At 53.8% G+C, this 20,116-nt stretch overlaps 7 protein-coding genes across 7 annotated transcripts; 3 read left to right on the top strand and 4 right to left on the bottom strand.

Moving 5' to 3' along the window:
- Positions 1 to 901: 901 nt before the first annotated feature.
- Positions 902 to 4,166, bottom strand: B0T23DRAFT_183076 (nitrogen permease regulator of amino acid transport activity 3-domain-containing protein). The gene is made up of 2 exons (XM_062833099.1): positions 3,185 to 4,166; positions 902 to 3,122 (listed from the first exon to the last, which is right to left on the bottom strand). The coding sequence occupies exons 1-2, from the start codon at positions 3,984 to 3,986 to the stop codon at positions 985 to 987; spliced, it is 2,940 nt and encodes a 979-aa protein (XP_062690429.1). The 5' UTR covers positions 3,987 to 4,166; the 3' UTR covers positions 902 to 984.
- A 1,464-nt stretch (positions 4,167 to 5,630) lies between these two features.
- B0T23DRAFT_321262 (kinase-like domain-containing protein) lies at positions 5,631 to 7,067 on the top strand (the record flags this gene model as incomplete). The annotated part of the gene is made up of 2 exons (XM_062835220.1): positions 5,631 to 6,431; positions 6,510 to 7,067. 2 exons carry the CDS (start codon positions 5,631 to 5,633, stop codon positions 7,065 to 7,067), a joined length of 1,359 nt encoding a protein of 452 aa, XP_062690428.1.
- Positions 7,068 to 7,508: 441 nt separating this feature from the next.
- B0T23DRAFT_383728 (glycine cleavage system T protein) lies at positions 7,509 to 9,486 on the bottom strand. Its single transcript, XM_062837426.1, has one exon. It carries the CDS (start codon positions 9,244 to 9,246, stop codon positions 7,816 to 7,818), a length of 1,431 nt encoding a protein of 476 aa, XP_062690427.1. The 5' UTR covers positions 9,247 to 9,486; the 3' UTR covers positions 7,509 to 7,815.
- Positions 9,487 to 9,738: 252 nt separating this feature from the next.
- Positions 9,739 to 12,834, bottom strand: B0T23DRAFT_413861 (pre-mRNA splicing factor ATP-dependent RNA helicase prp16; the record flags this gene model as incomplete). The annotated part of the gene is made up of 11 exons (XM_062839541.1): positions 11,764 to 12,834; positions 11,596 to 11,727; positions 11,529 to 11,556; positions 11,434 to 11,495; positions 10,474 to 11,400; positions 10,291 to 10,443; positions 10,219 to 10,260; positions 10,107 to 10,179; positions 10,069 to 10,076; positions 9,970 to 10,035; positions 9,739 to 9,939 (listed from the first exon to the last, which is right to left on the bottom strand). The coding sequence occupies exons 1-11, from the start codon at positions 12,754 to 12,756 to the stop codon at positions 9,739 to 9,741; spliced, it is 2,685 nt and encodes an 894-aa protein (XP_062690426.1). The 5' UTR covers positions 12,757 to 12,834.
- A 321-nt stretch (positions 12,835 to 13,155) lies between these two features.
- B0T23DRAFT_383725 (WD40-repeat-containing domain protein) lies at positions 13,156 to 15,259 on the top strand. The gene is made up of 2 exons (XM_062837425.1): positions 13,156 to 13,571; positions 13,631 to 15,259. Exons 1-2 carry the CDS (start codon positions 13,345 to 13,347, stop codon positions 15,024 to 15,026), a joined length of 1,623 nt encoding a protein of 540 aa, XP_062690425.1. The 5' UTR covers positions 13,156 to 13,344; the 3' UTR covers positions 15,027 to 15,259.
- Positions 15,084 to 15,834, bottom strand: B0T23DRAFT_182991 (uncharacterized protein). Its single transcript, XM_062833097.1, has one exon. The coding sequence runs from the start codon at positions 15,518 to 15,520 to the stop codon at positions 15,140 to 15,142; it is 381 nt and encodes a 126-aa protein (XP_062690424.1). The 5' UTR covers positions 15,521 to 15,834; the 3' UTR covers positions 15,084 to 15,139.
- Positions 15,835 to 19,029: 3,195 nt separating this feature from the next.
- On the top strand, positions 19,030 to 20,031 carry B0T23DRAFT_320479 (uncharacterized protein; the record flags this gene model as incomplete). Its single annotated transcript, XM_062835172.1, has 2 exons — positions 19,030 to 19,506; positions 19,570 to 20,031. The coding sequence occupies 2 exons, from the start codon at positions 19,030 to 19,032 to the stop codon at positions 20,029 to 20,031; spliced, it is 939 nt and encodes a 312-aa protein (XP_062690423.1).
- Positions 20,032 to 20,116: the final 85 nt, after the last annotated feature.

Genomic DNA, 20,116 nt, shown 5'->3' with positions numbered 1-20,116 from the left:
ATTTGGCACATGGGCGTACAGACTGGGTCTTGTTTTTTATTCTGTTTCGGGTTTCCTTTCTATTCTTTCTTTTTTAGCTGTCGATCTTGTTTTCTGACCGAGCATCATGTGTACACGGAAGGCATGACGGCTTACTTCCTCGGTACGGCGCTTGCGTGATAGTGCAGAGGGATGGTGTTTTTTTGTTTTTTTTTCTGTTCTTCTTGTTTCGGAAGTATCATTTTTAGCGTAACTCTGCTGGCTCGGTTTCTTCGGTGTTCCGTCTGTCCTTGTTTTGTTTTAGGGTGCTGGTCACTATGGCGTACTACCTGGGTTTCTCCTGCTTATGACGATTATACCTCAGGCGCTTTGGAGGATTCCATCGGGGTAGCATGAAGGAGGAGTTGGCTTTGTTTCTCGTCGATTCTATCTAAGAAGCATGACAATCACCGCTCTATTCGATCGATTACTTGTATCACACCATACTCCTACCCAAGCCTGGTGACTCTCCTTATAATATCGATCAATGTGCCCTCAATCCGACAAACCCGTGTAGGCCATAGGTATTCAGGGCTGTCGGGCGGCGCATTCATGGACTGATTCGTGCCAGCCCTCCGGCTAGAGGTACCTAGTGTATCGACCAAGGGAAGCTGACCTTTCTCGTCTGTATTCGGATGGGCTGTGGCTGTTCCTTCCTGGAGACACCAAACTCGAGAAAGGAACGACACTGTCTAACAAGTGGAAGGTAAGAACCTCCACGGTTGCCCCGTGACTTCGATTGTTGAGCGATTTCACTAGGTGACAGGTGAGGGAAGGTTCACTGGTGCGCCGACTGTCCATCGTGATTAACGACAATGTAGACTAGGTTATGGGCCGATAGCGAAAAGCCTTCTCCCCCGAAATACTTTGATTGTCCAATATTAGTGCCCGCAGTCAACTATTGTGTTTAACAGCATGACAATGGAAATACTATGTATATAGACAGCCCCTTGCCCATCGACAGCTTCACCAATGTCTGGTACACAACAAATACTCGCTCATAGCCGTCAATAACGACCACGCCTCCTTCCGCTTCATATCCTCTTGCAAAGCAATCCGCTCCAGCGCCGACCGCCCATTGAAGTACTTCCAGAACTGAGGCCACGTGTTAGCCACCCGCTCGTCCCAGTCCTTAGTCCCTCGTTGAGCGCTGGCTGATCCGGAGACGGTACGCCCTCCTCCTGACGTTCCGGTTCCACCGGCTGTTTTCGCGCCGGCGCCGGTGGTGTTGATATCGGTCGCAGAGGAGGATGCGATGTTTGTGGCATCATTGCTTGTAGCGGTGTTTGCGGAAGCATTGGCACTGCTGCTGTTTTTGTTGTTGTTGCCGTTACCAGCTCCAGCAGCAGCATCCTCCGACCCCGTCCCCGATCCTTCCACACCAGCACCGTCCGTGGCTGCAGCGTCACCACCAGTACCGGCCTCAGATGCACCAGCAGGAGCAACAGTCGCCGCCGTCGTCGTAGCCACCTCCCCACCCCGCCCCCTCAACCTTCTTTCAATAGCACTCAAGTACAAACTCTCCTTCCCCGTCGCCTTCTTCGCATCCAGTATAATATGCGGACTCATGCCCAGCAGGTGTTTAGCATGGTTTACGCTCGGGTGTCTCGTCGCCTGCGGCACAGCCTTTCGCGCGTGCGCCATGGCCCGCTCCGCGAGCTCGCGCGCCGCTTTGTCGGCTATGCGCTCCAGTCGGGCTTTTTCTGCGGCCAGTTCGGCGGGGGTCGGCTGATGGTGCGTGGAGGAAGTACCGGCTGAGGCGTTGGTATCTTCAGATATGGTGCGGGTGAGTTGAAGGCTGGGGCGGGGCGGGTTGAGCATGCTGAGAGTGTTGGCGGAGGCGTAGGAGGCTGTGGGAGAGGAGGAGCCATTGTTGTTGTAGTTGTCTTTGTGGGAGTTGGTCATGTAGTCGCTGGTTCCGAGAATGAGGGTTGAGAGGGAAGTGGTTGACATAGGCGAAGTTAGGGTGGGGAGGAACTCGTTGATGGGGGTAGAAGCTGGATGGGCGCGGGAAAGGGTTGGTGACTGTGAATTGGACAGGTCACGGAGAGTTGCTGCCGAGGAATCCAGGTCTGAGGCCGATGCCGACTCGGCTGCGAGCGAAAGGAATCCAGATCCGGCGAAGCCTGCTAAGGGACCCTCGCTGAGTGCCGCTGCCAACACGTTATTACCGGGTCCTCCGATGTCACCACTGTTGTCCGCCACCGTTGTTGGAGACAGCATATCGTCGTGTTTGTGGCCTTGGTCCTCCCGACCCCTATTCTGTGCTTTCGCCTTCTCGTGCGCAATCTCTTCTGCCTCTAGTTCATATTCAACTTCGTATATGATCTCCGGCCAGACCACAACGTACGCAAAGGTGCAGAGCTGGGTAACCCAACCGCCGCGCATCAACCACGCCAGCATAGCCATATAAAGAGGCCGGTGAGCCTTACTCGGACAGTGCAGTTTATACGGCCGTGGGGCAACACTCAGCTCGGCCAGGAAATTGGGCAACGGTGGTGAAAGTGGGAACTGTCTCGCCCACTGCGCAGATGCTTGAGGAAGTCTGCGCAGATCGCAGTTGGGACTCACAATGTACATATCGCGGCCGTGCAAAGGCGGTATGGCGATGGCTCGTCGCCAGAATATGAAGTGTTCGGCGAACCTCCGCACCTGGGCAGGCGAAAGGATACTACTTGCCTGTTGTTGCACCTGGTGGAAGGAGAGATTGGGCTTGCATCTGCGTACAAACTCGATCATGGCCTGTGTAGTAGGGTCGGATTCGGGGCCCAATAATTCGTTGATAACTTTCTTCTCTTCTGCCATCAGGAGGAGCGCAAAGGTCTTGTCCAGATATTCGGGCTCCTCTACGTTCTCGTCGGCTTGCAATGAGTTTGCCGTCGTCAACCACAGGCCAAGCTGCTCCTCCGCTTGGCCGTCCTGTGGCAGGTCGGGCACATGGAATGGTACAGGAATCTGCACCGAGTGAGTGACCACACCCTCAATGGTCTCAAGCTGAATGGCAGCAATTCTGTTTCGTGATATGGCGTCGTATATGTCCTGCATAGACGCTGCCAGTGAAGAGTTTGATAGGATTTCCTCCCACAACTGACTCATCTTCCTCTCTGATTCACAAGCAGGTACATTAGCAGGAGCCCGCAGCGATGGAGTTGATGGATACACTCACTATCTTCCCGGCCCTTGTCCTTCAAGGCTAGAATCTTCTTAGATTCCTTCCAGATGAAATCACCCCTCTGCTGGCAGTACTTGTATGCCTTGTTGACTTTCTTGATGATATGCGTGTAGAGTATGTCGACAAGGTCGGCAACCTCATGCCGTCGGGGGTTCAAGATGAAGACAAGGTTGAACATGGTCATGGAGCTTTTCTTGTCTTCGGCCTCTTCGGCTGGTTTGGCAGCAAGCTGGTCTACATCCGAGGGGCCTTTGTCACTGGTCCTGGCGGGACCATCCGTGTCTGTAGGGGCGGTGTCATCGTGATCCCGGTGCTTTTGCTGCTTCTTGCTCTTCTTCCGCCAGACCCCGTTCTCTGGCACATAGATGGGATATGAAACGCAGTAGAGAGAATCCAGGGAAACCTGGAACAAGCGTTTGTGATAGGCCCTGGCCGGAGTCAGAATGTTTTCCAGATCCTTGGTCGGGAAGCCAGCAACGTGCTCCCAAGGAACAATCTGTGTGCCGCTCTCGGTGATGAGATGGTCGTCGTGGTTCCACTGCGACAGCTCGGACTCCTTTAACGGGGATGAAGAGCTGGCATCGAGGCCAACGGCATGGGTGACTCGATGCAGAAGGGCCTCGTCTTCCTCGTCCAGATCGTCCAGATCGTCGCCATCTCTTGCGGCTGCTGTAGCCTGTGGTGGCAAGACATGGGGGGGATAGTGGAAGACAAATCGCGGGCCGTCCCGAGAACGGTTGATGACGAGAGCAACAGCGAGGAAGTTGTCTGGGCTAGGCAAGACGGGGTATGCCATTTTGAGAGGTTTGGGGAGGCTGTTTCTTCTCTCGTTGTCCTTTGGTTTCCAGTGCTGGCCCGGTGATTTCTACTTGATTACAGCCTATAGCACTGAACGCACACAGCTGAACACCTCGTGCAATTATCTGTCCATCCGAACCTACATCAACCTGACATGCTCATGTATATATCATGCCTTGCTGCTGTCCAACTCGGTGCTAGTTGATATCCTTTTGTCTTTCTCATACCATGGCTGCTGAACGGTATCTGGAATGTCTCTTACTGCCGGGTGCGAGTGAGTTGCGAAATAATAACACAAATAGCGTGTTAAAGCTGACCGTAATCGCAGCTGTTTCGTAATGACGGCTGAATTTAGAGCCTACCCCAGCTCAGGCTCCGACTTTCTCGACTCTTGACTGGACCGAAATGGTGGGCAAGGTGACTCGAGTGAAGGGGAGGGGGGCCGGATGGAATGGCGGCCAAAAGCGACGACGTCAGACGGAAAGGCGAAACGGTTATTGGTACCAAACCTGCAAATGAGGCGAGGGGCGCAATTCGAGATGCAATCAGGGTTGAAACCTCGAAAGATTCGACTTGCGGTGATGGTGATGGGGTCTACACTAGAGTACAGGGCGGGTGGCGGTGGTTGCCCGTTGTTGGGCTTGGCCAACCGTAATCCACTTTTCTTTTCGTTGAATCGTTCGCGAATTTCACGTGCAGTTGGGTGGACAGCGCGGCGCAGGCTGGCGAGAATCAAGGCGGGACATTGAAAGAGGGTACGTACCCTTACGTAGGGGACCTTTGACAGGACTAGCCAAACACGGTTACTCGATCCAGACTCGTCCAGTCAGGGGCGACCTTGGAGAGAACAACCTAGACAAGAGGCCAAGGGACCACCAGGCACACAAGGGACCACGGGGGTTTTGGCGTTGGGTCGGCGTGGTTGGCAAGGTTGGGCCGTCGTAGTGTACACTACCTACTTACCTAATTGCCCGGGGCGGCAAGCGACCCCAGGCGCAAAAAGAGAAGCATGTGTTTGTAGGCCCGGCTTTGTTAGTGGGGATGGCGACTTTCGTTGATGAATACCTACCTACCAAAGGGCAAGTGATCGTGTGAGAAACAAGGCCCAGCGGGACTTGATCATCGTCTTTACCAATCGGCTTCTGTTTCCACTTAGGTTGCGTCTATCCAACTGGCCTCACCGCGGCATCATCCAACGCCATTGACGAAGCTTATGCCTCTTCAGATTCCTCCGTCCTTGTCCCATCTGCAGGCCGCGCATCCTTCTCCTTGGCTGTGCTGAATCGGCTTAGAGAGTGAGATACAGTACCATAGGTGCGAAGAAAGATACTGTACTGTAAACAACCCCCTCCTCCCACCCCCCCTTTTTTTTATGTCCGTGGTCTCCTTTCCTCGACATCCAACTTCACTTGCTTCTGCATACCTCTCCGCGCATAACGTCTGTCAATGTCTTGCACTGCAGTGCTACATAATCCAAAGTAAAGGAGAAAAAAAAAAACAATAACTCATGAGCAGACTTGCCCATTGAGCAAAAACGCGAATTCCATCACGAAGCTCTGCCGTCATCTCCCCTCCCCCACAGGGCACACGTATACAGTCCCTAGCAAAGACCGAATCGGCCTTGCGATTCCTACCGCCCACCATGGCTGTCGGAACAGAGAACGGCACCCAAACAGCCAACGGCCAGTCCAACGGCCACTTGAACGGCAACGGGCCCGTTGAGCCTCACATTCGCTACATCCCTTTCGCTTACTCGAGCGAGGACTCCGAAGCCACCGCCCGCCGTCTCGTTCTCGCCATCCGCCCCGCCTGGGAGAGCGCCGATTCCAAGGTCGAGTTCGTGCGCTTCACCGATGGTATCACCAACACACTCCTCAAAGCAGTCAACAAAAAGGCCGGCCTTTCCAAGGATGAGGTGGACAAGGAGGCCATCTTGCTCCGCGCCTACGGCAACGGCACCGACTTGATCATCGACCGCCACCGCGAAACCCAGAACCACGAGCTGCTCATGCGATACGGCCTCGCTCCCGAACTGCTCGCCCGCTTCGAGAACGGCATGATGTACCGCTTCGTTCAGGGCTCCATGACCCACCCCGAGGATCTGCGCAAGCCCGTCATCTACAAGGCCGTGGCCAAAAGGCTTGCCCAGTGGCACGCCGTGGTACCTTGCATTGCTGCTCGCACCGGACACAGCCGCAGAAACTCCAAGAACACCGACTTCATTGTACCGTCCGAAGCCCTTGGCGATGCCGAGTTTCAGCAAATCATTGACAGTGTCGCGCCTGGAAAGCCCCCGCCGAACGTCTGGACTGTCATGCAGAAGTGGATTTTTGCCCTGCCAACAGATACGGAAGCGCAAAGAGAGCGTCAGGCCCAGTTGCAGAAGGAGCTTACCAGGACTGTTGCCGAGCTGAGCCAGCGGCCAGGCTTGGGTACCAATGGGGTGAGTACTGCCTTCTATCTATCTCTTTCCCGTGTTTCCGACATGCCGGATAATTTTGTTGATCACCTCACACAACAGCTCGTGTTTGCACACTGCGATCTCCTCAGCGGCAACGTCATCGTCCTTCCCAAGCCCCAGCAGACACCCGCCGACGACCGCAACGGCGTCACCGCCAAAGACACGACCATCGACGTGACCTTCATCGATTACGAATACGCGACCCCCTCACCAGCCGCCTTTGATATTGCCAACCACTTTGCCGAATGGGGTGGCTTCGACTGCGATTTCAGCGTCCTTCCCACGCGCGTCCAGCGTCGCGAGTTCATCACCGCGTACATCCGCGCCTACTATGCTTACCAAGGCGAGAAGAACGGAACCACGGCCGATTATGACGAGGCAGCTGAGGTCGATCGCCTACTAAACGAGGTGGACGTCTTCCGGGGCCTGCCTGGATTTTACTGGGGCATCTGGGCGCTGATTCAGGCGACCATCTCCCAAATCGACTTTGACTATGCCTCCTATGCCGAGACAAGACTGGGCGAGTACTGGGCTTGGCGAGATGAGATCTCGGGTGATCGCCAGCGCGCTGGAAAGGAGATCCCGCTGAGGGAGAAGAGGTGGGCTCAGGAACAGTGAGCGCATCGGGTTGGAAGAACATAAACCAAAAAAAAAAAAAAAAAAAAAAAAAAAAAAAAAGATCTCACTACGTCTGTTCGCGCACACACACACACACACACACACACACACACACACAGAGGAAAATAGCGTCGATGGGCATGGCGTGTCAGGAGTCGGGTTGATTACATGACCTATACATGATGCATGTATTCTTTCGGTTCTATATCAAATTTCTTTCCTTGATGTACTTCTTCACCACGGGAGGCTCTGCATGGGAATATGGGCGAGCATTCAACATTGGCCTCACGGAGTTGTTTTTGTTTAGTATAGATTAGATACCTCATCTCGACAGTCGGCTAGTAGCTCGAGTTGGCGCATTGAACATAATTATAGTAATCAAACAGACAGGACGTCCGCTAACATATCTGTGAGAAGTTATCACATGAGAGTGGCATTGGGTTCACGAGACCAATATTCCATTTATCTACGCCAAGACTGATCGTTGGCAAAACAGCAGTAGCTACCATACGCCCATCAGCTGTTCTGTTGTGCCCAGTTGTTGAAAACAATATATAACATCGCCGTGCCCGGTTTGACGCCATTCGTGATCCTATGATACCCCTTGTTACCTTGTCGCAGAAATTCATAGTTGTTGAATAAAATGACTCTCCTTTGTCCCACTCTCGTATGTAGTCAGTCAATTTGTAGCTTTCACCCCCCTTGCCCTCCCGTGGGTAAAGCCTTCTACTATCCTCCTTCAAGTGCTCTAAGCAGACTTGTAGTACTTGCTAGGCACAAACGGCATCTTGGTTACCACCGCCGGCCTGGCCTTTCCTCTCACCAGCACCTCCACCTCCGTCCCGCTCTTGTGCTGGCCATCCTTGATATACCCCATCGCAATGTTCTTCCCTAGACTGGGGCTCGGACACCCACTCGTGATCCTACCAAGCTTCGTAGTCGGGTCCCCCTTGGCCACGATCTCCGCGCCTTCTCTGGCGGGGGCACCAGTCACAATAAAGCCGACGCGACGGCGGACGACGCCGTTTCCTCCTTTGCTCTTGGGAGTCAGCTGCGAGTTGATGGTCTCGGCGCCGTAGTACCCGGCATCCGCCTTGCGGCGGTTCGGGGGAATGATCCAGCTCAAAGCGGCCTCGACAGGGGACACCGTCTCGTCCAGGTCGTGCCCGTACAGGCACATGCCCGCTTCCAGGCGGAGGGAGTCGCGCGCGCCGAGACCGGCGAGCTGGACCTTCTCGGCACCGCCCACGTGGAGAAGCTTCTCTGTGACCTCGACGGTCTCGGATGGCGGGATGGAAATCTCGAACCCGTCCTCGCCCGTGTAGCCGCCGCGGCTGATCAACAAGGGCGCGCTGGTTTTACCACCATCAAGCTTCACCTTGCCGTACACCGACTGGCCAAAGTAGAGCTGCTTCAGATCGGTGTTGCCGTCGAGCGCATCAGCCAGCACCGCCTCAGCCTCGGGTCCTTGCAAGGCCACCAGTCCCCAGCCATCCAGCTGCTCCTGGTTCACTTCCAACCCGGATGCTTTGGCCTTGGCGAGCTCCTGGTCAAAGTACTCATTATCCTTCTCGCGGCAGCCAGCGTTGGTGACGACGTAGAATTTGTCCTCGGCCAGCTTGGTGAGGATGGTGTCGTCCACAATGCCGCCGGACCCGTCGGCCTTGAGCAGCACCGACAGGGTGCTGCGGTGGACGCCCAGCGAGGCCAAGTCGGAGGGCGTGACGCGCTCGAGGAACTCGCGGGCTCCTGAACCGGAGAAGATGCGCTGCACCATGTGGCTGACGTCGAAGATGGAGGAGTGTTCGCGCGTGAAGGCGTGCGAAGCACTTACTGAAAGACCCTTGTACTGCACCGGCATGTGGAAGCCGCCGAAGGGAACCATCTGGGCGCCGTGGGCAAGGTGGAGGTCGTAGAGGGGAGTCTTCTGAAGGGCCTCCGACGACGAGGCGGATGAGGAGCCATGACGGGCGTGCTGCGTCCTGGACGTGAAGAGGGTTGCGCTAAGCCCAATGGCTGGGTTGCGGGAGACGTTGCGACCGGTTTGGGGACGAAGGGTGGTGATGGCGGAGCTGTTGAGGGTGCTGAGAGTGCGAGTCTTGCGCGATACTGCACGCTGGGAAATGCGGGTAGCGCTTCGGACGGCGTTAGTAACCGACGCCGACTTCAAGCTCTGCATCTTTAATGAATTGCGGTGGTTTGGTTGCCTTGCTTAGGACTGATGTTCTTGTTGGCAGTGCTGTTATTCCCTTTACTGCTGTCGTCGTTTATCTGGCGACGTCAGAATTTGGATCTGGGGGGTTTGTACACAACCAAGCTACTAATGAACGCAGAAAAAACACCGTAACGTAACACAATCTCCAGGAAGGAAAAAAGTTGCGATACAAAGAAGGGAAAGTAATCAGAGTCATATAAAGTTCAGTCATTGAATTGCATTATCATCTGTCATCACTGCCGATCCTGGCCGAGACCAGGGGTCAGATACCCGAACATTCCCATTCCCCACTTTGCTAACAGCCCGGCTATCGTTGCTATGGGGTTCCCATTTGTTTACTCATGCGGGTTGGGCCCTTTTTATAAGGCACGCCTGTTTATTTTACCTATTCGTTACGTGCTGCTCCCGGGAATGACTCGAGCTTGAGCTCCAGGGCTTCAATATCCAAATGTTCGTCTAGAATCCCCTTCCAGCACGTTTCCTGACTGGCTTCACCACGGCACCCGCTTTAACCACCCTCTTGTCCTTGGACGGGGCCGCCTTCTTCTCAAGCTGAAGCTCTTCTTCTTGCAGCTGATCCTCTTGCCGCTTCTTGTCCGCTGCCATCCGCGCCTCAATCTCCATTTTCCTGTTGAACTCCGTCTCTGTGATCCTCTTCTCCCGCGCCGAATATCCTTTCTCCTTGACCGAATAAAACACACCACCGAGATCCGCCAACCAGTGGGGGTCCACCGATGTCACCGTCGACATGTACTCTTTACTTGTGAGGATCAGCTCGTGGTACACCACGTAGTCTGGCAAGAAGCCCAGTCCATAAAGCGCACTTGTCGGATGCAATTGGACGGTGACACTGGTCCTCAAGTTGATATACTCCCCAATGCCCTTGACCTTTGCTGCCTGGTGATAGTAGCCGGAGCAAATGCACTTGCGAATAACATCCCAGTCGGTGCCACAACTCATCATCTTCATGTTCTGCATCTTCATGATGTCCAGGAGCTGCTCGCGGACTTCCTTGGCACGACGGAGAGATTTGGAGTGCAAAAAGTGTCGCACGCACCAACCGTCGTTATACCCGTTGGCCTTCCATTGTGTGTAAACGTGCAGATAGGTCAAGTGGTCTGATTCTGGCACAAAGAACTTCTCGCGAGCCGCATCTGACTCCTCTTGTCGTTCTTTGGGCCGGTAGAATACGTTGGGAACAGAAAGCATCGAAACGATGGTGACCATTTCCTCGCTGCACCCATACTCCTCCGAGGTGATGAGCAGTTTTGCAAGGGGTGGGTCCATCGGGAACGCGTTCATCTTCCGTCCCAAGTCGGTGAGCTCACCTAGGTTGTCCAGTGCTCCCAACGCCCACAAATCGAAGAGAGATGTACTGATGGTATCCTGAGGTGGCGGGTCCATAAAGTCGAAATCAAGGAGGTCTTTAACACCGAGCGACTTGAGGAGTAGAACGGTATTGCTAAGATTCGTTCTCTGAATCTCCGGAATGGTTTGCATGTACATCTCCTCTTTGAAGGCTTTCTCGGTGAAGAGATGATAGGCTTGGCCAGGCCCAGTGCGACCCGCACGACCAGCGCGCTGCATGGCGTTTGCTTGCGAGATAGGCGTAATTTGAAGGGTATCCATACCCATTCGTGGATTGTATACCTTGAGCTTTGAATAGCCTGCATCAACCACGTACATAATACCATCCACCGTCAAACTGGTTTCTGCGATATTCGTGGCCACGATGACCTTTCGGACACCCGGAGCGGCCCTGTCGAAAATCTTGGCCTGTAAGTCTGCGGGCATCTGACTGTAGATGGGAAGGATACTGAGTTTCGGTGGGTCGTTGAGGGCATCGAGCCGCTCGCGGATGAGTTCGCAGGTCACCTCGATATCTTCCTGGCCGGTCATGAAAACGAGGATATCGCCTGCTGGTTTTCCTACGTGAATCGCCAGAACTTGCTGCACAGCCTGGTCCACGTAATCTTCGACAGGTGACCGATGGAACATGATGTCGACAGGGAAGGTTCTTCCGGGAATAGTAAACTCGGGTGCACCACCATAGAAGTCTGAAAACCGCTTTGCATTCATCGTCGCAGACGTGACAATCAGCTTCAAGTCGCGGCGTCTCTGCAGGATTTTCTTGAACAAGCCCATCAAGACATCAGTGTTGAGGGCTCTTTCATGAGCTTCGTCCATGATAACGCATGAGTAGCGGTCCAGGTCTGGTTCATTCAGCGATTCTCGTAAAAGAACACCATCCGTCATGTACTTGATGACCGTATCCTTGCTCGTGCAATCCTCGAAGCGGATGGCGTAGCCTACCGTGCTGCCCAGTTTCACCTCCATCTCCTCAGCAACACGCTTCGCTACACTCATGGCCGCGACTCTCCTGGGCTGAGTGCAGCCGATCATGCCCGTCTTGCCGTAGCCGTCCTCGTAGAGAAACTGGGTAAGCTGTGTCGTTTTACCAGAGCCTGTTTCTCCAATCACAATGACAACCTGATTGTCACGGATCACACGCAGCAGGTCCTCCCGTACAGCAAAGGCAGGAAGGAATTCGCGTTGTTCCTTCAGGGACTTGCTTTGGCTGAAATTGCTGGCACCCTCGTTCTCCTTCATGTGTTCACTGAACTTGTTCATCTTTTTGCTTTTGCCGGCCTCCTCCTCCACAGCGATAGGCAAGGCGCTGTCGGTATCTTCCTCCTTGACTCCCATCAGGTTGCCTAGTGCAGTTCCTGCCACCTTGGTAGCCTCCTGCGCCTGTCTTTGACGCTCCCTTTGTGTCCTCCTTTCCCTGACCACCTTACTTCCTTTTCGAGCGAAGATAGCCATATCGCTTTGAGAATCTCGCACAGCAGGGACTGGATCCAACTGCTTTGTGAAGATGGTTCGTCCATCCAGAAAAGGAGGTCGTAAGTCGTGCACTAGGAGATGCACTCTGGTGCCTTCCTGGTCATCCTCAAAGTCCTGTCCCAAGTCTCTCCTTTGCGCCACGCCTGAGGTGAGCATCCGGTTTGTCTCCCAGGCGTCGGCATCCTTTTGTTTCTGAATCTGCCGGACGCTCATACCGCGCGCCATCTGCCCAATCTTCTTCTCCGCCAGGGCCGCCTCCCTCTCCTGGGCTGCCCAAGCGCCCTCATCGCCGAAGGGATTGTGGCTGTCATCGCCAAACGTGTGGCCGCCAAGGTCATCGTCACCGCCGTACCAGTCCCGATCGAGGGCATTGGTTGCGTCGTCGTCGTTTACGCCGGGTTCGGGGCCGTCAAACTCTTTCTGCCGAGGTGTCTCTCCGCCACTATACCTGGATCCGACTCGTGGAGTTGAAGCTCGGGAGTTGAAGGACCCATTGTTGCCATTGGCACCTCTGGGGCCCTTGTGTGGCGTGCGCGACGGGAGATCTGAGAAGCGGTCATCGGAGCGAAGTGGGTTGAAATCGATCTTTCTTCGTTTGAAGGACCGGTCTTCATTATCGTCGCGACCCATTTTGGCTGAAGGATAGGTATGTACGTGGGAACTTAAGAAGTTAGCCAACCCAGAGTCGCGTAAAAGACTTGGTTGGCGATGGTTTGTTGACAATGGAAATTTAACTTCCCCAGGAGTGACGAGGGTCGAGACAGCGACCAGACAGCACTGCAGCACCTTCCATGCTTGGCGTGGACCGCTGCGACTGTGAACCGTACACTGGGCTAAAGGAGCTCAGAGGAGGTACCTAGGTACACTACATGCCTAGGTAGCGACTGGCCATTGAGGACCCGTCCAATGATGCAACGGGGGTGGACGCTGTCTCTACGATAAGATAAGCCCCGCCATGCGTCCCCACTAAAAAGTCCATTTTCCACTGGCAAAATCGGTCAGGTCGCGAAACCAAAATTTGCCCGTAACTTACGCTGTTTCGTCCTGTACTGCCGTTCCGTCGCAACACACAGCACCTGGAGAGTTCGACCTGTGGCCAGCAGCACCTTTTTGTCTTTTTCTTTTTCTTTTCTAACCTTCCCTTCTTTTTCATCCGGCAGAATATTGCCGGTTTTCTCCCGCAAACCGTGACCGATACATCGCCATTACGTTGCGACAATGTCCATGATCACGACCACCGCCTGGGTGCCGCGAGGCTTTGCGGCGCCTTTCCCGACCAAGTACACCTTCGACGAGAAGGAGTTCGAGCGCATTGCTGCTTTGGCCAAGCTCCAGCTCGATGATGCCCAGGACGACTTGGATGAGGCCAAGGAGAAGGAGGCCAATGGCAATGTTTCCGACAAGGAGGACGACGATACGGCCATGAAGGTTGATACGCGCGATGAGTATGTTTCGGCTGACAGTTTCGACATTGGAACCACCATTGCTAACTGATACCTTGTAGGATTGAGATTGATGACGACCTCAAGGAGTACGACCTGGAGCACTACGACGACGATGATGACAACGTGGGTGAGGCGCAACAAATGGGCATGTTCGGCAACGTGAAGTCGCTCGCCTACTACGAGTCTAACCAGGAGGATCCGTATATCACGCTGAAGGAGGAGGAAGAGGACGATGAGGACCGCGAAGATCTCCAAATTTTGGCCACCGACAACCTTTTGCTGGCCGCCAAGATCGAAGACGAACTTGCACATCTCGAGGTCTATGTTTACGAAGATGCCGCCGACAACCTTTACGTCCACCACGACATTATGCTTCCCGCGATACCACTATGCCTCGAATGGCTCGATATCCCCGTCAGCAAGCCGGGCGTCGACAAGGACTCTATTGGCAACTTTGTCGCCATCGGCACGTTCGACCCTGATATTGAGATTTGGGACCTCGACACGGTGGATTGCATGTACCCCAACGCTATTCTGGGACAGGGCGGCAATCCCGAGGACGAGAAAAAGAAGAAGAAGAAGAAGAAGTCCAAGAAGGCCAACGACGAGTACCACGTCGATGCTGTCTTGGCCCTCGCCGCCAACAGGAAGCACCGCAACTTGCTAGCGTCCGCCTCTGCCGACAAGACGGTCAAGCTGTGGGATCTTCACACCACCAAGTGCGCCAAGTCGTATAGCTACCATACCGACAAGGTGTGCTCGCTAGCCTGGCACGCAGTTGAGTCGACAGTGCTGTTGTCCGGTTCTTACGATCGCACCGTTGCCATCGCCGATATGCGCGCGCCCAATGAGCAGCCCATGCGTGTGGGCGTGGAAAGCGATGTCGAGAACGTTAGATGGGATCCTCACGACCCCAACTTCTTCTACGTCTCGACCGAGAACGGCATCATCCATTACTTTGATGCCCGAAACACTACCAAGGATCCTGCGGTCAGTAAGTCCGTCTGGAAGCTCCAGGCGCACGACGAGTCGGTGTCTTCTTTCGATCTCAACCCCGTCATTCCCGGATACATGGCCACGGGATCTACTGACAAGACCGTCAAATTGTGGAACATCACTGCCGAGGGTCCCTCACTTGTGGTGTCCCGCGACTTTGACGTCGGCAAGGTCTTCTCGACAACATTCGGTCCTGATCCCGAGGTTGCCTTTAGACTTGCGGTTGCGGGTAGCAAGGGAACCGTTTCCGTTTGGGATACCTCCACCAACGCTGGCGTCCGCAAGTTCTTCGCTCAAAAGGTGCCTACCAAGGCCACTGATGAGGATGTTGAGGATAAGCTTGTCGCGGTCAATGACGTTGAGGACAGCAGCAGTGAGGACGGCGAGGATGATGATGATGATGATGACGAGGACGAGTCCGGATCTGACCAGGACTCAATGGATGAAGATGACGAGTAAGCGCGGGATGTGTGTAGCTTAGGTCGGGGAAAAAATGATTCAAAGGGATATGAAAAGGATACCTGCCTCAAATTATCAGCTGCTTTCTCACTGTCTGTTGACTTTCTTTTTTTTTAGCGGTTATTGGATCTTGGCGGCGTACTGGTTACTATATACAAGAAGGTTTGAAGCTCAATTTTCCTATGATCACGATTGTGCGCGGAGCAACTCACATTCCGGCCATGTGTGACTTCAAATTCCTTCAATGGCCTAGTGAGGTACAGGAGGGAGCTATTGAGCAACTCGATGTTGGCTGCAAACAGCATGTTATTCTTAACAACCTGCTGGAAGCTGAGTTCCTCGATCTCATGCGCCGGGCATTGTTCCGCCCTTCTCGGGGGATACGATTTTCGCAGAATAACGCCCGTCATGTGCTCGAGATTTCCTTCGATCATGGAGACCCGTTGGGAGTTCGTGTCCCAACAAACCATAACCAGCAAGCAGGCCGCCAACATTGGATTTCTATTTCGCCCTCAATCGTGCCAACCCGAGTCAGTCGGCATTTGTCACACAATTTGTAAACGGGTAACCCGAGATAGCTGATGCTACTTGACCAACTTCCAGCAACCCGCAGCAATTGGTCTCACCGTTGGATTTAATTGGCTCGACCAGCCAGGATTACCGAGTCGGTAACGGCACTTGTTCCGTGTTGGTCCTCCTCGCCGTCCAAGCAAAATACTCCATTCCTTCCAGCTCCTCGCGGCTTCGCAAGCACGTATGATGTCAAGATGTTTTGCTGTTTCCGGTAGCAGCTCTTCAAACACCTGTTATGGCTCGACATGAAGAGCTGTTTGGCACCTTTGTGCTCTCACTTTTTCGAGACTGTAGGAGGTAGCACCAGTCAGAACTCACTTCAGCTGGGCGCAAGCTGAGCTGAGTGTGCGGTATGTGACACAAAACCGGGAGGCATCTTGCATTGCGCCGTGGATGATGCTATATACACAGCTACCTACCCATGTCTCTCGTCCGATTTTCTTTGAAAAATAATCAAAGAAAAGGATCATTATCGAGCAACACATTACCGAAGCAAAACAAAGGCCGCACGAGAAAAAGATGATTACAGAAATACCTAGAGGCCTGAGAGCACGTCACGTAAAAGGCGGGGACGGAACCGAAGGGAGAAAAGGCTTGCACTACCTAATCTCTACCTCTGGGCACTTTTAGAGTAGATCCGCTTGCGTAGGGCAAAGACGCCACTAAGCGGCTTCAGAGGAGTGCTCCGCCGAGCACTTGTTACATACCGGGGGACACCTTCAGCCCGGGCAGCGGGGACTTTTAAACTGGCAGGCTGTTCCGCTACCGTACTTACCTCTCCTCTACCTAAAGGTACCTTGGGTAACTTCCGTCTCCTCATCCCCGGCCGTCATGCCCGTTGGATTGGCTGCACGGCATGCCCGTGCTTGTCAGAGCTCTGGGCTGTGCACCGGCACAGGGGCACCGCTCGACCACGCTGCCATGGACTTCCTTAGTTCAATCTTTGTCAAGTACCTACCTAGGTAGAGGTAGATATCGAATACTTGTGCGTTTAGGGTGCTTTCTAAACCCACGTTCGAGGTCATCGTCATCAAATGCCCTCTGTATCCCAAGCACTACTCATGGAAAAGTAAACTCATATATTCAGGATTTGCAGCTCGAAAGACAAACCCCGAAACTGGCGAAACGGGCCGTTCAGAAACAAGAGTTCAACACCAAACCAATCCAAGACCCATGTCCAGCAATCTTAGCGTCGTTTCAGATGCAAGGAACATTGGCGTGGCTCAAATGTTTCCACTGAACTCGTCAACGGCATTGCTGACTGGACAGAGGCGCATGGGGCGTTGCATGGACCTGGGGTCCTTGGTGGATCATCCGCAATGTCCGCGGGGTGTGGTGAGGAGTTTTCCGTTTTCTGTTCTGGGGAGAACGGCCGGCGGATGAGTGGTGATGAATTGAATCGCATCTTCTGGATACGGCACGAGTGTTTGAAACATGCGGCAGTGCAATGCATGAACACGAAATCCATCAGTCCTGAGGTGATTCCAGACATCAATACGCAATCATGACAACCTCTCCCAACAAATGCATAACGACGCTAGGGTCAGATTAAAATTTCGATCTAGGGTATGGTCCCTTTCTGGGCGGGGGCTAGCTCGGTCTGATGGAGATGGAGGATGACGGACAGATACCTTGATGGTGAAGGGTCTAGCAGGCCCGGCCGGGATGGAGTATGTAACCGCGAAAAGCGACAGAGGCCTCAGACAACCCTCCGACGAGCACGCGGTTGCTGCAACGGAGCTGTCAACCTAAATTCAGATAGTCCGTCAACGTGAGCCTCCATCACCTGTGAATCAGTTTGATTGTTTTTGATTTGCTCGAGCAGTTGTTATCGCCCTGTGTCCTGCTTCGTCTTGTCGACATTCGCATCTTTCGTCCACCAATCAAAGTATAAGTTGGAAAGAAGAAAAAGAAAAAAAAGGGGGGGAGGGGGTTGTTCGTCGGCGGCACTTTGGAGGTAGCACAGGTACACTACTAGTAGCTGAAGCGACCTTCCGTTTTCCCATTGGTGGGTTACAGGGAGCAATGACCAGTCGGCCAACAAGAAACCGTAAATAAAGTTTGTTGACCCACCGAAGCAGGCACGGGCATGGTTCCTGGATGGACACTTTCCATGTCGCTGGATGTGCCTTTTTGCCGGTACATACATATCGAGACTGCATCTTCGAAAAAAAAAAAAAAAAAGAGAGACGAACGAATCGTCCAAAATAGCCGATCACTGCGACGCCCGTCGTGGTAACGCATCCGCCAGTGGTGTAGTGTGGAGGTATCATCATGCAGGAACGCCATGTGTATCTCATGTAGAAGTGACATGGTCAACCGTGCTCGTGAACGGCTCATACCCGAGTAGGCGATACTTCCACAAACTATGTACTAACTCATCATCTCTGGGGGCCAGGTCCAGGTAACTTGACGTTACACTAGACGGCGTCTGGCCCCCGCAGTTTGTTCTTTTCCTGGCCTTTCTCCCCGTCTCGCCAGTTCTGGTTGCAATCCTTTTGGAAAGACGTCTGTCCGCTCCTTGCTTTCCTCCCCTTCCCCTTCCCCTTCCCCTTCTCTCCACGCAACTTCCTTCCTTTGAACTTGTGTCCCCATCACGCTCCTTCGTTGACGGGATATCCTTCGAGAGTGAGAGCCTCATCTTAGATCAGGTGCCCCTGTCTGGACTCGAGAAGCGGATTTCATCCCACCACATTCATTTCCCTCATTTGGCTATGCACCATCACTCCAGTCCTTCTTTTCCAACAGCAGCCTGTTTAGGAAGACACTCCTTGCTTACAACAGTACATCGGACCGCACTACGTGCCACTGACAAGACGGACGAGTTGGACGCATAAAGAACTCGAGTTTCCAAACGACACGGAATATCTCCACAAAGACGATAAAGGGCTGGATCCACGACGCATCCCAGGCTGTACAGAACAATACACTCTACCTAGCAGCATTTTGCATTTCTTTCGCAAATCCCGATCTTCCTTGTGATTGCTTGACATCAAATCAGAGGTCGCGGACACCAGATTTGGAACCTTCCGTCTCATATTCACCTATTTCTGCACTCTCGATCAGGCATCGTTGTATCCGGCTTCACTTTTCGATCACCGGTACCCTTCACGCGGTTCCAGGCAGTCATCTGAGCGTGAACAGAGACCGACACCCCAGAGAGGCAAACGTCACACCTTTCGCCCACCACCTGTCGGATAAGCTACCCTGGAGTTCTTCCTTCACTGTTAACAACCTAATCTTTTTTTGGTTTGACCTTACCGTCCGTTTTCCACGAAGACCTCCCCAACGTCCGAGATACATCACCCAAGATCTCGCCCTCCCCTCGGGAACTTGCTACTGCAGAGATTCTGTAAAGGACTCGATATTCACCCGCATCTCAGCACCACCTCTTACGTTTTCAAGTCTGTAATTTCAACCAGTATTCGACATGTCTTCGTCCATCTCACGGGCATTCACGACCCGGCGGATCAGGCAGTTTTCGCAGTCGTCGGAGCCCGACCACCCGATCCAGCCACGGAGCAACCTCCAGAAAGTGTCGATGACTTCCTTGCGCCACAAGATTTCGGCCCCTGTCAAGCTCGTACACACCACCAACGTGTTGGCATACAATGCGCCGGATCTTCACCCCCAGTCTGCCACTTCAACCAAATCGTCATTCCTGAAATCCGACGATGACTTGTCCGACAGCGCGCATACTCGCACTTCATCTCCCCCCACCAGCCCCGATATCGACGAGGCCCCCGATCGGGGCCTGTCTCTAGAGCCGAACCACCTTTCCTGCTACTTCACTGCCGACAAGTTGACGACATCTCCCGTTACCACTCACCAGCCGTCACCGCTGGCTGAGGCTCCTCTCGTTCCCACGCGCGCGCCTTCCCACACCAAGAAGTCCTACGATTCTCGAGTACGTGAACAGTCAGTCGCCGGACGTAGCTCAGCACAATCGCAACGCACTATTTCGACAAAGGCCAGCTTCAACTTCTCTCAACCGCGGTCAAGGAGCACCTCTGTATCATCAGTCAGCACCCCCTCGTCTCCTTCGTCCTACCCAAAGAAGAGGCCGCAAGTCTCGGTCCCTCCCTCGGTCAGCCACTCGATTCCCTCTGCTACAGCTTCCCCTGCTTCTCCGCCGAGGCAAAGACACGAAACCGAGTCACCAGCTCGCAGTCACAGGACAGAGTTCTCGCATTCTCACCACCCCTTCGGGCAGGAATTGGCCCAGGTAACGGAGATCGCTGAGGAGTACGGTGTGAAGGAGAAGCTGAACGAGTTTGCTGCGGAGGAACAGGAGATGGCGGCCACGGGACTGTGCAAGTTCATCGCCGAGGATTACCTAAAGGAGATTCGGGGATTCTTTGTTACTTTCTACGGCGTCGAGCCTGTTGAGCCTAGTACTCCGGCTGCGACCCCGGCTAGTGCGTGGATTTGATGTGCCTATTGAAGCACGTCGTTCGATTTCAGCTTGCGATTTTACGACTGTCAAAGCTACTTGGTATAGGGCAGCCTTCCACTGG

This window comes from Neurospora hispaniola (genome assembly GCF_033458365.1).
Source record: "Neurospora hispaniola strain FGSC 10403 chromosome Unknown B0T23scaffold_6, whole genome shotgun sequence".
Lineage (NCBI taxonomy): Eukaryota > Fungi > Ascomycota > Sordariomycetes > Sordariales > Sordariaceae > Neurospora > Neurospora hispaniola.
This window is presented reverse-complemented; position numbering and strand designations above follow the sequence as displayed.